This window comes from Spodoptera frugiperda, chromosome 4, assembly GCF_023101765.2.
Source record: "Spodoptera frugiperda isolate SF20-4 chromosome 4, AGI-APGP_CSIRO_Sfru_2.0, whole genome shotgun sequence".
NCBI lineage: Eukaryota > Metazoa > Arthropoda > Insecta > Lepidoptera > Noctuidae > Spodoptera > Spodoptera frugiperda.
Window position 1 is genome coordinate 8,958,213 of NC_064215.1, and position 13,868 is coordinate 8,972,080.

The following is a 13,868-nucleotide window of genomic DNA, read 5'->3' on the forward strand; positions in this document are numbered from 1 at the left end:
GCAGGTATTACCTCCTCCATTAATTAATACTCTTTAATAAAACCTCTTTTAATAAACCTACTTCCACGTAATCACAGAAATACATAAAGTTTTTCCTTTCCGTGTAAAAAGTAAATAGTGAAACGTTTTCCCTATTCAGAGTGGTTGCATTAAGGAAATGTACTGAATTTTTGCTTTTTATTTTTCCTTATTTTATTAACAGGTAGTTCGCATAATATTACCTGCTAAAGAAAGTTGTAGCGTTTGTGTTAAGTACTGGAGTAATATAGAGTTATCCTATGTTTCATATTATGTATATTATCTACCTTTTTCGTATGTATTTACAAGTGCTTATGATTCCTGCCTAAAGAATCTAAGTGTGAAGAGCCGGGCTTCGTCACGAATGGGTCGGCTCGACCGCAATGATACCACGACCTCACAGAAAACCGACGTGAAACAATGCTTGTGTGGTGTGAGTGAGGTTACAGGAGGCAAAATTACCTCCCTTCTCAATGCCCGATTCCCAAAGCCTTTAAATTCCTAAGCCCTAAAAGGCAACGCACCTGTAACGCTTCTAGTGTTTCGAGTGTCCATGAGCGGCGGCGATTGCTTACCATCAGGTGATTCGTCTGCACATTACGGTTTGTTATACGTCACAGGAACAAACTGCAGAAAAGTAATGTTTGAATCAAATAAGAAATAAAGCAGCGGTGACTGCACCGACCGAGAAGTTACATATTCATTAAATAATATGCAAAAAATAATAAGGTTACAGGATATTGCACCTCAAAGTAATACGCTTAAGGATGTATTTAGGTAAATAGTTCCTCACATACACGACGTACGTAAAGGAATACCTAATAAAACAGCAGAATATTTCACATTAAAGTAATGTGCTTAAGGATGTATTTAGCTAAATACACCCTCACGTACTTAGGTATGTGAAGGAATACCTGAATAAAACCGCGTAAAGGTTACAACAGCGCGCATAAATATGCAAACACTGCATTACACCAGAACCCAGCAAACAAAAGCAAACGTTCCTCGTATCTATACTAATATTATAAAGCTGAAGAGTTTGTTTGTTTGTTTGAACGCGCTAATCTCCAGAACTACTGGTCCGATATGAATAATTCTTTTTGTGTTGAATAGTGCATTTATCGAGGAAGGCTATATATAGGCTATAAAACATCACGCTATGACCAATAGGAGCCAAGCAGAGCGGGTGAAACCGCGCGGAGGTAGCTAGTCTTTTAATGTATTTATAAAAAAAAACTGCATTATATGTAATTCGTGGAATATAAAACGAGCTTGTTATTAATGTAAACAGTGCACGGCAGCCAATTAGTGAGATAAGTGCGATACGCGTTCCACCGCGCTTTGGTGAACGTATGCAGGATTATTCCGCGGTACTGAGCCAGCGATAGTGACGTCATATGGAAAAATGTACCAGTTTTAAGTAGATATAGATATGTATATTGCTTTATTAAAATTTTGTGTATTTTGTGTTAAAGGATTATTGTAAATATATTGGTTGTATAAAGTATATTTACAATGAATCAATTTTGAAAAACCGCTACGTGTGTTGATCTGATAGTTGGAAGTGTGATTGTCACACAATGATAAATAGATACTACGACTGCCTCATTGGCTGTGTGAAACTTTGTCCGAAAGGGGTTTCGGGTTGGATTCCCAGGTCGGGCAAAGCTTTACTGGGCTTTTTTCGATTTATCGAAAATTTCTCAGTAGTAGCACGGAATCTGGAATTGTGCCCAGTATATGGCAATAGGCTCATCCCCTATTACAAGGACTTCATAACACAAATTGCGAAATGTGGGTGTACATTGTATAGCGGTATTACGTGCCGTAATGTACACTTCTGCCTACCCTTTCGGGGATAAAAGGCGTGACGTTGTTGTTATTGTTGTTTGATAAAGAGATATAGGCAATAAAACGTTACCTAGACAGAGGAGCGCAGCTAATTCAGCGGTTTAACCGTAGGAGACCGCACGGCAATCACGGTTTACTTACATCTAAAGCCAATTAACTTCGACATCAAACAATTAACTGAGAGGTCACAGTCGAGTATGTGTACCTATTATAACTATTAAAAACTAGGAGCCTACCCTGTGTTTTCTTTATTTCTCTTCAACAAGATTTTTTATTTCATGTATTGCAAAGATAGGGCGTTACAGATTTTCCCGTCAGTTACATTTTCATGTCAAACAACCTTTTTATGATTATGACAAATGTGTAGTGGGAGCAATGTATATAGAATAGGTTAGCATAAGTTTTAGTCAATAAACGACCGTGACACTGAGCGTATGCCTTTCAATCCGATCCCGCCACATTAGAAATGCAACAAAACAAAAGAATTACCGATATCAGTTCAACCGACCACTCACAACCGTAAAAAAGTAGGTACTCGGTGTTTACAAAAAATTAGCAATGAGGCTGTAATAGTATAAAATTGTGACATGTCGTAATACTACGCTAAACGTCCTCCACAAGCACTCACACACACACAGCCAAACTCTACAAGCCCGTCTTATCATAATATAGACGAGATAGGATCTCCAACTACCTATGCGCTCCTAGTACCTCAGTTCTAAGTCCATCACATTAGAGGCTACCTATTTTTATTTAATGTATTGCAAAGTTACCGTTACCGACTTTCTCGTCAATTTTATTTTCCTGTCAAAAAAACCTTTTAATGATCATGACTCATGACAAAAGCAACAAAATAAAAGAATTAGCGAAATCAGTTCAACTGATCGCTGTCTACCGTAAGAATCGCAAAGCTTCTTAAAAAAAAAATTGTAAGTAAGTACTTGGTGTTTACAAACAATTAGCCGTATTATACAAAGACTTTTCGCAAAGAGGCTGTAGTAATTATAGTATTAAAACTGTAACAAGTTGTAATACTACGTTAAACGTCCTCAACAAACGCTCACACTCACACAGCTAATTTCAACAAGGCCGTCTTATTATAATATAGACGAGATAGGATCTCCAACTAGCTATGTGCTCCTAGTACCTCAGTTCTAAGTCCATCACATTAGAGGCTACCTATTTTTATTTCATGTATTGCAAAGATCGGGCGCTACCGACTTTCCCGTCAATTTTATTTTTCTGTCAATAAAACCTCTATATGATCATGACAAATGCAACAAAACAAAAGAATTAGCGAAATCAGTTCAACCGACCACTAACTACCGTAAAAATGCCAGAGGATTTTAAAAAATAATTGTAAGTACTTGATGTTTACAAACAATTAGCCGTATTATACAAAAACTTTTCGCAAAGAGGCTGTAGTAATCGTAGTATAAAACTGTGACAAGTCGTAATACTACGTTCGGAGCTGCGGACAACCTAGCGGGTTTACCGGGGCTCCGGCTCGACGGGCAGGAGTAGGAACGGGGTGGTTTTTAGTCAGTAAGAGTCTGACACTCCCTCTCGCCTCGCCCAAGGCGGGAGAAGCCATTAGATGATTTTCCACCCTGAAAAAAAAAACGTCCTCTACAAAACGCTCACACTCACACAACCAAATTACAAACCCGTCTTATCATAATAAAGACGAGATAGGATCTCCAACTAGCTATGTGCTCCTAGTACCTCAGTTCTAAGTCCACCACATTAGAGGTTACCTATTTTTATTTCATGTATTGGAATTTTATTTAACTATCAAAAAACCTTTTATAATTATGACAAATGAGACAAAACAAAATATTAGCGAAATCAGTTCGACCGACCCCTGGCTATCGTAAAAATGCCAGAGTTTTTTTTTTAAATGTAAACTACTCGGTGTTTACAAACAATTAACCGTACGCATATACAAAAACTTTTCGCAAAGAGGCTGTAGTAATTATAGTATTAAAACTGTAACAAGTTGTAATACTACGTTAAACGTCCTCAACAAACGCTCACACTCACACAACCAAATTCCAAGCCCGTCTTATCATAATATAGACGAGATAGGATCTCCAACTACCTATGTGCTCCTAGTACCTCAGTTCTAAGTCCACCACATTAGAGGCTATAAGGCTACCTACACAGGTCAAAGGCGATGGTTTAGTTAATTATTCAGTAGGCGGTGGTAAGAAGCGTCAAGCGACCTGCATCAGGCCTAAACAAACATTGAATCTTGGAGCAAAGTAAATATGCAGGTTGAACGTGTGTTGTCTTGGTATATTAAAGGAAGGGCGCTCGGAGCCCTGTCCTTTGGGACCGGGCATGGCTAGAGGCCTTTTAATGAAGTGTTGGAGAACGAAGTTTGTTATTCGGATTGTGTTAGTGTGGAGTTTTTTATTCTTTTGGAGTGTCTAAGAAATAATCCCACCAAAAACATTGTGTAAAAACTAGCCAAGAATCGATGGAGGTGATTGTTTATCTCTAAAGTAATAAAATCTAGACAAAGTCAAACGTTCCTTACTCAAAATTCTAGTGTGTAGAAATCCAAAGTAAACAAAAAAAAAACAAAATCGATAAAAAGAACAAACGGTTCCCTTCCGTTTGGGCGGAACATGTGAGTCAAATACACACATATATGACACTGTGTGAACGCAAATAAGTTTTAAAGAAAACAAAACTAAAGGGAAATACAGAACTCAAAGAAGTATTGTAAACAAATTGCTCACAGTTATAAAATAAAGACTGAACAGCATTACACAGATTGTGATCCGATCAACCAAACTATGGAAGACACGTTCTTCTAGAACCACCGCGGCGCCAGGACGTGTCGGGAAATATTTCTCAACAAATAAAGAGTTGCACCGGAGTATTTTCTGCAAATAATGGCCCTTTTTTTTTTTTTTTTTTTTTTTTTTTTTTTTTTCGGGGGAAAATCATCCAATGACTTCTCTCGCCAGGGCAAAGCGAGAGGGAGTGTCAGACTCTTACTGACTAAAAACCACCCCGTTCCTACTCCTGCTTGTCGAGCCGGAGCCCCGGTAAACCCGCTAGGTAGTCCGCAGCTCCGGATTAAGCATCAGCCCTACTGGGCCCCATCTGTGGTGGTCTGATGGCTCTTTGAGGCGCGCGCGGAACGCAACGCGCATGTACTTATTTAATTTTGTAGATGATTGTACCAAAGAAGATGGCGCCCAATGTATAAACGGTCGTTGTCTAAACGGGGCTGAGAATATTGTTCGATTCAATTATACGGGGAATGAATTAGACGAAGTTCATATTTAATTCAATTATTTTGTTTCTATACTTGTAGATTTTGGTCAAAATATCGTGTCTATTTTATTGCTATTGTTAAGTTGAAGATTAATTTCCATATCAATGCTAAGAAACTTCTAAATCTCGCACACTACATTCCTTCTCTCGCATACTGCACCGTGCCTAAAAATCACAAGCTTACCTGCAAAAGCATCTTCCCAAAATATTAAATTTTCCGATAGATTTTAGAATTTTCCAAATATAACATTTCCGGCACAAAAATCTAACTACAAAAAAATTAAAGACTTTTTGGACGTCTACCTACTCATTTACGACAGAGTATGAAATGAATCGTCGCAACTAAAAGGCTCACAATAAAACCCTCGTACCTTTGTCACATTCATACTCTTACGGCGGAACTTAAACGTAGAGATTGTAGTGCATCGTCGTTGTTCGGGTAGTGCATCGTCGTTGTTCGGGTAGCACAAAGTGGTGTAATGCTTTGTCTTCGGGCTCGAGATAACGAGATGTGGCGCTTTCTACAATTTACGTGGTTTTAAGTAAAATGCATTTGGCAATCTACGTTCAGCTCGGATTTAATTAAATTAGAGACTGGGTTTATATGAGTTTGGAGGTAACGTGTACGTAGTACGTAGGTCTAAGTATACAAAGGATTTGGGGATTGTTATTGTTTTGGTAAAGCGTTTGTTTGTGTATGCTTTGTGGTGTAGTGGACATATTTCTCATAATGTTGCAACACGTTTCGTGTGCGAATAGAGTGTTAAACGATTTTCGTACATTATCGTGTTTTTGTACATTTTTGAACTGTTATTCCTTCAAACAATATTGGCATTTACCATCATTCTGGGAGAGCCATGCTTCGGCACGAATGGGCCGGGTCGACCGCAGTGATACTACAGATAACCGACGTGAACCAACGCTAGCGTTGTGTTTCGTTCGTTGTGTGATTGAGGTTATCGGAGGCCCAATTACCTCCCTTGCCAACAATCCTTAAATTCCTAATTCCAAAAGGCGGACAACGCATTTATAACGGCTCTGGTGTTTCAAATGTCCATGGGCGGCGCAGATTGTTTACCAGCAGGTGATCCGTCTGCTCGTTTACCGGCTGATACTATATACATATAAAAATAAAAAATAAAAACATTTGATAACAATGTTGGATTTAAAAGGTTTAGATTTATAAAACAGCACAGTTATCCGGTTCTCAAAATACCTCAATACTTAACTTTTTACGACACGTGTAGGAACATATACATTATCATGCAACCAATAGCTTTACACACCACCTACATAATACATTCGTTAGAACATCACAACCCTTGCAAGTATGTACTACACTAAAGGTACCTATACTCAAAGATCAGTCATACTGAGGGATATTCTCGCCATCTACAAATCGGATTTACACGGAACCCTGTTTCAGGCGTCATGCTTTCAACATCCCCTGATCCGAAAACCTTTTGCAGTCCGAATAAAATAAATATGAACGTGTAGAACACAAAGTGAACTAGACTAGTTGATGTTGTGGTTGTATGGTATCTTTGGTCTTTCGTTTTATTATTGAGGCTGATGATTAATAACTATTCTTTTAACACATTGAACGTGGTGGTCACCGGTGATCGACGTTAGCGGAGGATTTGCCTTCAACAGTTTTCTATTGGCAGTGAAAGACTTAACATTTTTTTATTTTTATATTTATTACATACTAACCTTTGATTACATTGCTGATATTAAATTATGTAAGTAAACTAGAGTAACTATTATGCACGTCTTATTGTGAAAGAGCGGAGTCTCCTAACATAGGCATATCTTGCTTAAAAGAACAGATTATGGTACTTGAAAAATGTGGTTGGGGCCACCAAGCACATTTTTCAAGTACCATAATCTGTTTTTGCAAATAAATCTTTTTTATTTTGTTCTTACATTGACTGAAACTAAGATATTCGTTCGTTGGTAGCGGCATTTCTATGAACATTTTGTTATTTTATAGAAAGAAATGCTCCAATAATTTTCGAAACATGATTATCTTTCCCAACTTGACAATATTTTTGAACGCTAATAAGTAAAGTGTACAATCCAATGTTTTTTTTATTTTATTATGTAAACAAAGTAAATAAATAAAACCTTTTTTAAAATCACAAATTAAAAAACAAAGTCCGTTTTTTCGACAAACAAAATTCGAATCCCTGTCTCGTTTAAAAACAAAGTTCGCAATTCAAAATTTAAATAATTATTTTGCAACATTATTTCCTGCCAGTATCAACAACTGTCACTTATAACTCGGATAAATAGAAATGTAATTGAATAAAAGGTAGCTCAGTTTTACTTTTGCTACTTCTAAATTTAGCCGTATTAGAATATTCGACTGCCTCGTTGGTCAAGTGATCGCAATTGCAATTACCGGACAAGGGATCTCGGATTCGATTCCCGGGTCGGACAAAGTATTGCTGGCCTTATTTCAATTTAAACAAAACAAAAAAAAATTTCTCAGTAGTAGCACGGAGTCATAGGTTTACCACCTATTACAAGGGACTTACAAGATAAAAGTGAAAAATTGACGTACATTGTACAGTGGTATTACTTGCCATAATGTGCTTATGCCTAACCGTTTGGGGATAAAAGGCGCTATATACAAAAATAAATAAATATAAAATCACTCAATTTTCATGTGCTATTTCTAAATATAGCCGTATTAGAATATTCGTCAGCCACTTAAATCTTAATGATATGAAACCCTTAATTATAAACCTAATTAAAATTCGCGGAACACCCTGGACCCTATATTGGCTACCGTGTCCTTGAATTATTAATGAGTGGCAGCTCATAATTAGAACCTCGCATTTTTTAAATTGAGTAATTATGAGGATATTTGAAAAAGTACCTTGTTATTAGTGTATTAAGACACTGAATTGCTTATGGGTGGCGTCAACGAACTTTTATTATATTAAAGTGCTATTTATGATTATTGGGTGATAATGTAGATGTATGGAGTGAGAAGACTTTTCTTGAGTAATTTCGCATTAATACTTTATTGTATTATAAGGTTTAATTCGGTTGGCACGGTGGCTGGGCAACTGGCTACCGTGCAACGTGTAGCTGAGCAACTCTTTGTGTGATCAACAAATTGTTGTTTCGGGTCTGGGTGTCATGTGCGTGTGAACATGTATGTTTGTAAACGCATATTAGACGTAATCGATTTCCGCACGTAGTAACTTTTTGTGTGATCCACACATTGAGTTGCTGTTGCTTTGGGTCTGGGTGTCATGTGCATGTGTATGTTTGTAAACGTGGTAGTACTCTAGTGAAGCTATTTTGCTCGTCCCAATTGCTTAAAGTAGCTTTTTAACCTAAAAATTATATGTAGTGAAACGATCAGAATGTCTCCTGGTATATGTCAGTATCTTCGCATTTTTCATTGGTATTTTTCCCGTTATCAGCACACTCGTCTTATACAAAATCGACTTCAAGTATGCCTTCCGCAAAATGACTGTATAGCAGTGTTATCTGTCCTGGTATACAATATTTTCTTAACATTCTTCATTGTAACTAGAAAGGAGAAAAAATGTTCCATAGCTCCCCAACTCTTCTACACTACGGCCTATCTCCACTCTTTAATCCCAAAACTGAAGGTCACAGATAAATAGCCACTTACGCGAGAGTCTCCAAGGGTAAACACTGGGTAGTGACGCAATCAATCATGGCCGATATTAAGTAACAAACAATGAACCTTTAAGGTAAGCGTCCACAGGCCCGCATCGTACGAATCGCACGCAACGGATTTTAGTTTGTCTTGTATAGAAACTCATACAACTGCGTCCACTGATCCGCATCGTAGGGACCGCATCATCAGCAATGCCTACATGCGATGTGTACTGATGACGTCAGATGGAATGTTTATGATGTGGCCCTGTGGACGCTTACCTTAAAGCTATTCTTTTCCATTTTCCAACGACAATTCTTAGAGAAACGGATTTGGTGACCTTTTGAAATCGCATTAGAGATCCTCCCGTCTGATGCTATACTTACCTACTTATATGTTGTGGAGTGGGGTTAACGAGTTTTTAATGTAAAAGTGTCAAGATAATATACTTTTTAATGGCTTTCGGGTTTATTTTTTTTTATACATGGTGTATTTTATGAAATATCGTGGTGGTTCGGAGGTTTAAGACGCCTGCTACTTATACGTGAGGGTGCAGAAACCTATCTATCAATGGCAGAGTACACACATGTTAATGTCACATTTTCCAAGTCTAAATAATGTTAGAAAGCACATGTAGTGCTTTCTAACATTATTTACTAAGTGTGAAGGAAAACATCGTGAGGAAATCTGGACTTATAATTTCTGATTATAAGTTTGAAATCGCCAACCCGTATTGAGAAAGCGCTGTGATTAATGCTTAAACCTTTTCCGAGCGATAAGAGGCTTTTGGTCAGCAGTGGCTATGATGTGATGTGTGATGTGATAACATTATCAGGGTATGATGGTATGAGAATAGAATTTGCCTACTTTAATGTACTATACTATAGTAGTTTAAAAGTCTGTTGTTATTGTATCTCGCTTCGTTGTCATTTTACTCTAAAAGTAACCAAATATATTTTTAAAAACAAAGTGTTCTCAGTCTAAAAACATTAGTCATAAAAACACAAAAGCTTTTTAGTTAGGATAGCGCGAGAAAAATGCAAAAATAATACGAATCTCATTTTCACGTTGCATTATTTTTAGCTTGGCTTAAAAATACGCAGAAAACTGCAATCCTTTGGTTCAATTATGACAGAAAGTATGAAATTGTAGAACATAGCTCTGTTTGGACATTAAAAGAATTTTATATTCGGCTCCCGGCTTTCAACTGGGCACTCAACCATGTTTTTTTTTTTGTTTTAAAGAGCAATGCTTTCACCCACAGTGCACCCGAAAATGCACTGCTGGATTTTATTAAATTTATAAGTGGGAGTATTCAAAGTTTATGTCGTATTTTTATTTAAACTTTTTAAACGTAGCTCTCTACAATACCTACGAAGTTTTATTTTTTATTGTTTAGTTTTATATTCATAGCTCTTTGTACTTTCAAATTAAGGAGATCGTTGTTTAGACACAGCTGTATAGACTGAGTGATGAATATATTAAGTAATATTTTCTGAGGTTTCTTTCTATTATCGCATCTATCTACACCTGCATAGAGCATTTTTGCCTCGCCTCACCCAAGGCGAGAAAAATCATTGGAGGCAGTTTCACACTCTCACTGACTAAAATCCACTCGGTTCGTACACCTGCTCTTCGACTGGAGCCCTGGCAACCTGCTAGGTAGTCCGCAGCTCTAGTACAAGGTGCAGTATTAAGTGTGGGAGAGCCATGCTTCGGCAGGAATAGTACCACGGCCTCACAGAAACACGACGTGAAACAACGCTTGCGTTGTGTGAGGTTACCGTAGGCCAAATTACCGCCCTTCCCAATATTCCCAATACTATGTCCAAACTACAAACAGATGCATTTTTACATCACTACCTCTGCAAGCACCGGTAAGCCACACTACCTTTGCTTGCAGGAGAACTCGACCAACAAGTATTATTTGCAAATGAACAGCAGCTCATAACAAAAACAACTCATCATCAGCCGGAAGACGTCCACTGTTAAACAAGCCTCCCCCTTAAAACAAAAACAACTCACAAACAAAATAAAACCTAAAACACTCCACTACTTAGGTCGCATTTCTGTTTCTAGAATTCGACTTAAGTACGTATAAAAGTTCCATCAGTTGTCTTGAGGAGGCTTGATTAAGGATTCTGTTAGCTTCCGCGATCCTAAGAGCACGTAAGCCTTGGGTTCCGGTCGTCAGCAGAAGGTCTTTGATCATCCAAGTATATCAGACTTAGCAGCGATTACAAAAAGCGATGGATTTCTCGGTATTTTTTGATTACTTCGCTTTGAACGTTTATTATTCGGAATATTTTTTGTTGTATATCAGTTTGTGGATTGTGTTTGGTTGAGAATTTTATGAAGATGCTGTGTAGAGTTTTTGGTTTTGATATGTAATTATGGTCTTAGATAAACTGTTAATCCGGAGCTGCGGACAACGTAAAAGGTTACCGGGGCTCCGGCTCAAAGCAGGAGAAGGAACGGGGTGGTTTTTAGTCAGTAAGAGTCTGACACTCCCTCACGCCTCACCTAAGGCGGGAGAAGTCATTAGATGATTTTTCCCCCTCAAAAAAAAAGGTATACTGTTAATAAGGTCTTTTAATTTTAATTGACTCATTTTATTAGTACCTTAAACGGATTGGTCGTCTCGGTTATTAGTATTAACACGTTAACTGTCACGTAGGTGACCTACGTTATTGGAGGATTTGCCTTCAACAGTTTTGTTCAAACATGGCAGTTAAAGGCTTAAAGAAAATAGAAGCGACAAATCTAAACAGATTCATATCTCTTTTTTAATTTTAACTTTCGTGGGACGTACTAAATCAATTATTATGTTATCGGCTGACTCACGTAACTGTTTGACGAGGAACTCGACTAGTTTCAAGCCATGCTAGAGGCTCATATTCATGAGCAGCATTCCGCGACACACGACGGAAATATATCATAAAACGTGATACAATATATAGCAAAGACTTTATGAAAAAATGTATATGTCACCGGAAAATAAAACGATCCGTAAGTTTATCAATCCACTAGGAAGTTTATAAATTTTCGTAGAATTCTAAACGGGAGATAAATTATTGTAATATTTTACGTCCACATTTTCGTAAATTGATAAACTTACTGAACTTTTTGAATTTTACGAGTGGTAAAATAATAAGTAAGCAGTAACCAAACGCTACGCGCGATCTGATTAGTTGACTGTTACTGTGGACGTAAAATATTACAATTTATCTCCCGTTTAGAATCCTACGAAAGTTTATAAACTTCCTAGTAGATTGATAAACTTACGGATCTTGTTATTTTTCGGTGACATGCACATGTACATATCTATTCATTAACTTGCTTTCTTCTTCCTCAGGTCAGCACGTGTTGGCAAGACATCACTAGTGTCCAGGTTTCTGGGCACAAAGTTCGAAGACAGCTACACCCCAACTATTGAAGACTTCCATCGAAAGCTGTACCGCATCAGGGGCGAGGTGTACCAACTGGACCTTCTGGATACATCGGGAAACCATCCGTTTCCAGCTATGAGGAGACTGTCTTTTCTTACTGGTCAGTATATTTGTCTCTTTTGGTTGATTTTCGATTGTTTTTTCTAGATCATAAGGTTGACAATAGTTTGGACAAAGTTAGGTTGGAGTTTACTCATTAAATAACTAATTTTGTTTTTTTATTAATGTTGCCCCACATTAGGCTTTTCTCCTGTGTCGTGGGTGCGTTTACAAACATACAACGTTCACATTATGACACTCCGAGACTTTTCGTAAGGGTATCGAATCCGCGACAAGTTACTCAGCAACCAGTCATAAGGATAGTAGATAAGGATAGTCACCTTAGCGCCAACCGTGCAGTCATTAATATACTACGTCATAATATTCACTCATGATATAATTATCATCTGTAGTAAAGCCGTCCACTAACCGCAAGATGGACATAATATACTTATATAGATACAACCTGATGAAGATCGCAAGAAGCAACAGGATGCAGGTAGCGTCTGAGGCAGCTAGTGTCTCTACAGGAGCAAGAAGCTGATCTGAAAGTCATTGGTAGGCCCAGGCCTATATAGATAGCGGTATATGCCTTGCAACTGATATGATGACAAGCAACATTTACAAATTGCTAACATAATCCTTTGTCAAACCAATTAGTTAGGCAATTTTTCATACGATACACGTTTACAAATAAAAAACAAATAAAACACAAAAAAACAAATAGTGCCCTGTCCACTATGCAATACAGAACAAAATACTCTAACACCATTTGATGGATGGCGTTGTTCCATTCATTATTCTATGTACACAGATACAGCGTGTGTCATAAATATTAAATGTTATATAGTTGTTATTGTGATAAAAATAAAACTAATGAGTATACCAAAAAAGTTTATTTGGGAAAGTTGTTTGTAATCATGAGTACAATCACGTGTTTAAATATCGTTCACTAATTACCAGTCACCCTATATAGACTTTAACTTGGCTTTGTCCCTACACAAAAAAAGAAAACATTCATAAAACATTTTAACGTCAACCTACGCTCATAGCTACACGGCTACATTCACAGGTGTAACTAATATGCCTCGCCCCCTCAATGCCATATCGCGGGAATATATGTAATTAGTTTGAAGTTTTCGGTCTAATCTTTAAAACAAAGTTTAAATAAAACCACATTGCTTACCTTCGGTAAGACAAGGGCCGAAGTGCTAAAATTACCAAAACTTAGTTAAATATGCCAAAGTGTCTTTAAAAATCTATAAAAACCTTAAAACGTCTGTTCTGAAAAATATTAATATTAGCACTTCGGCCACTTGTATGTAATTTCATTACCGTACTGGTTTATTAATATTTTTCCATACGAACATACCATTTCATATTTATGACACACACTGTATAGACGCTAGTGGCATCCATTGAGATTACTATACGAATGTTCACAAACCTCTGCCATGTTTGCTAGTGATGGGACGCGCGCTGCGGTCGCTGTAATCGATTGCTAATGTAATTTCTAGTGCATCGATTGGTTTTAGGTGGCGTTTAGTGTTTGCTGTTCAGTGTGTATTCTGAATGCT

At 37.4% G+C, this 13,868-nt stretch overlaps 1 protein-coding gene across 1 annotated transcript in view; it reads left to right on the forward strand.

Moving 5' to 3' along the window:
• Nucleotides 1–13,868, forward strand: part of LOC118272847 (GTP-binding protein Rhes) — a 76,247-nt gene that overhangs the window by 36,963 nt on the left and 25,416 nt on the right. The window contains exon 3 of the mRNA XM_050707967.1: nt 12,159–12,352. Coding sequence (XP_050563924.1) covers nt 12,159–12,352 — 194 coding nt within the window. The remainder of the gene's footprint in view (nt 1–12,158; nt 12,353–13,868) is intronic.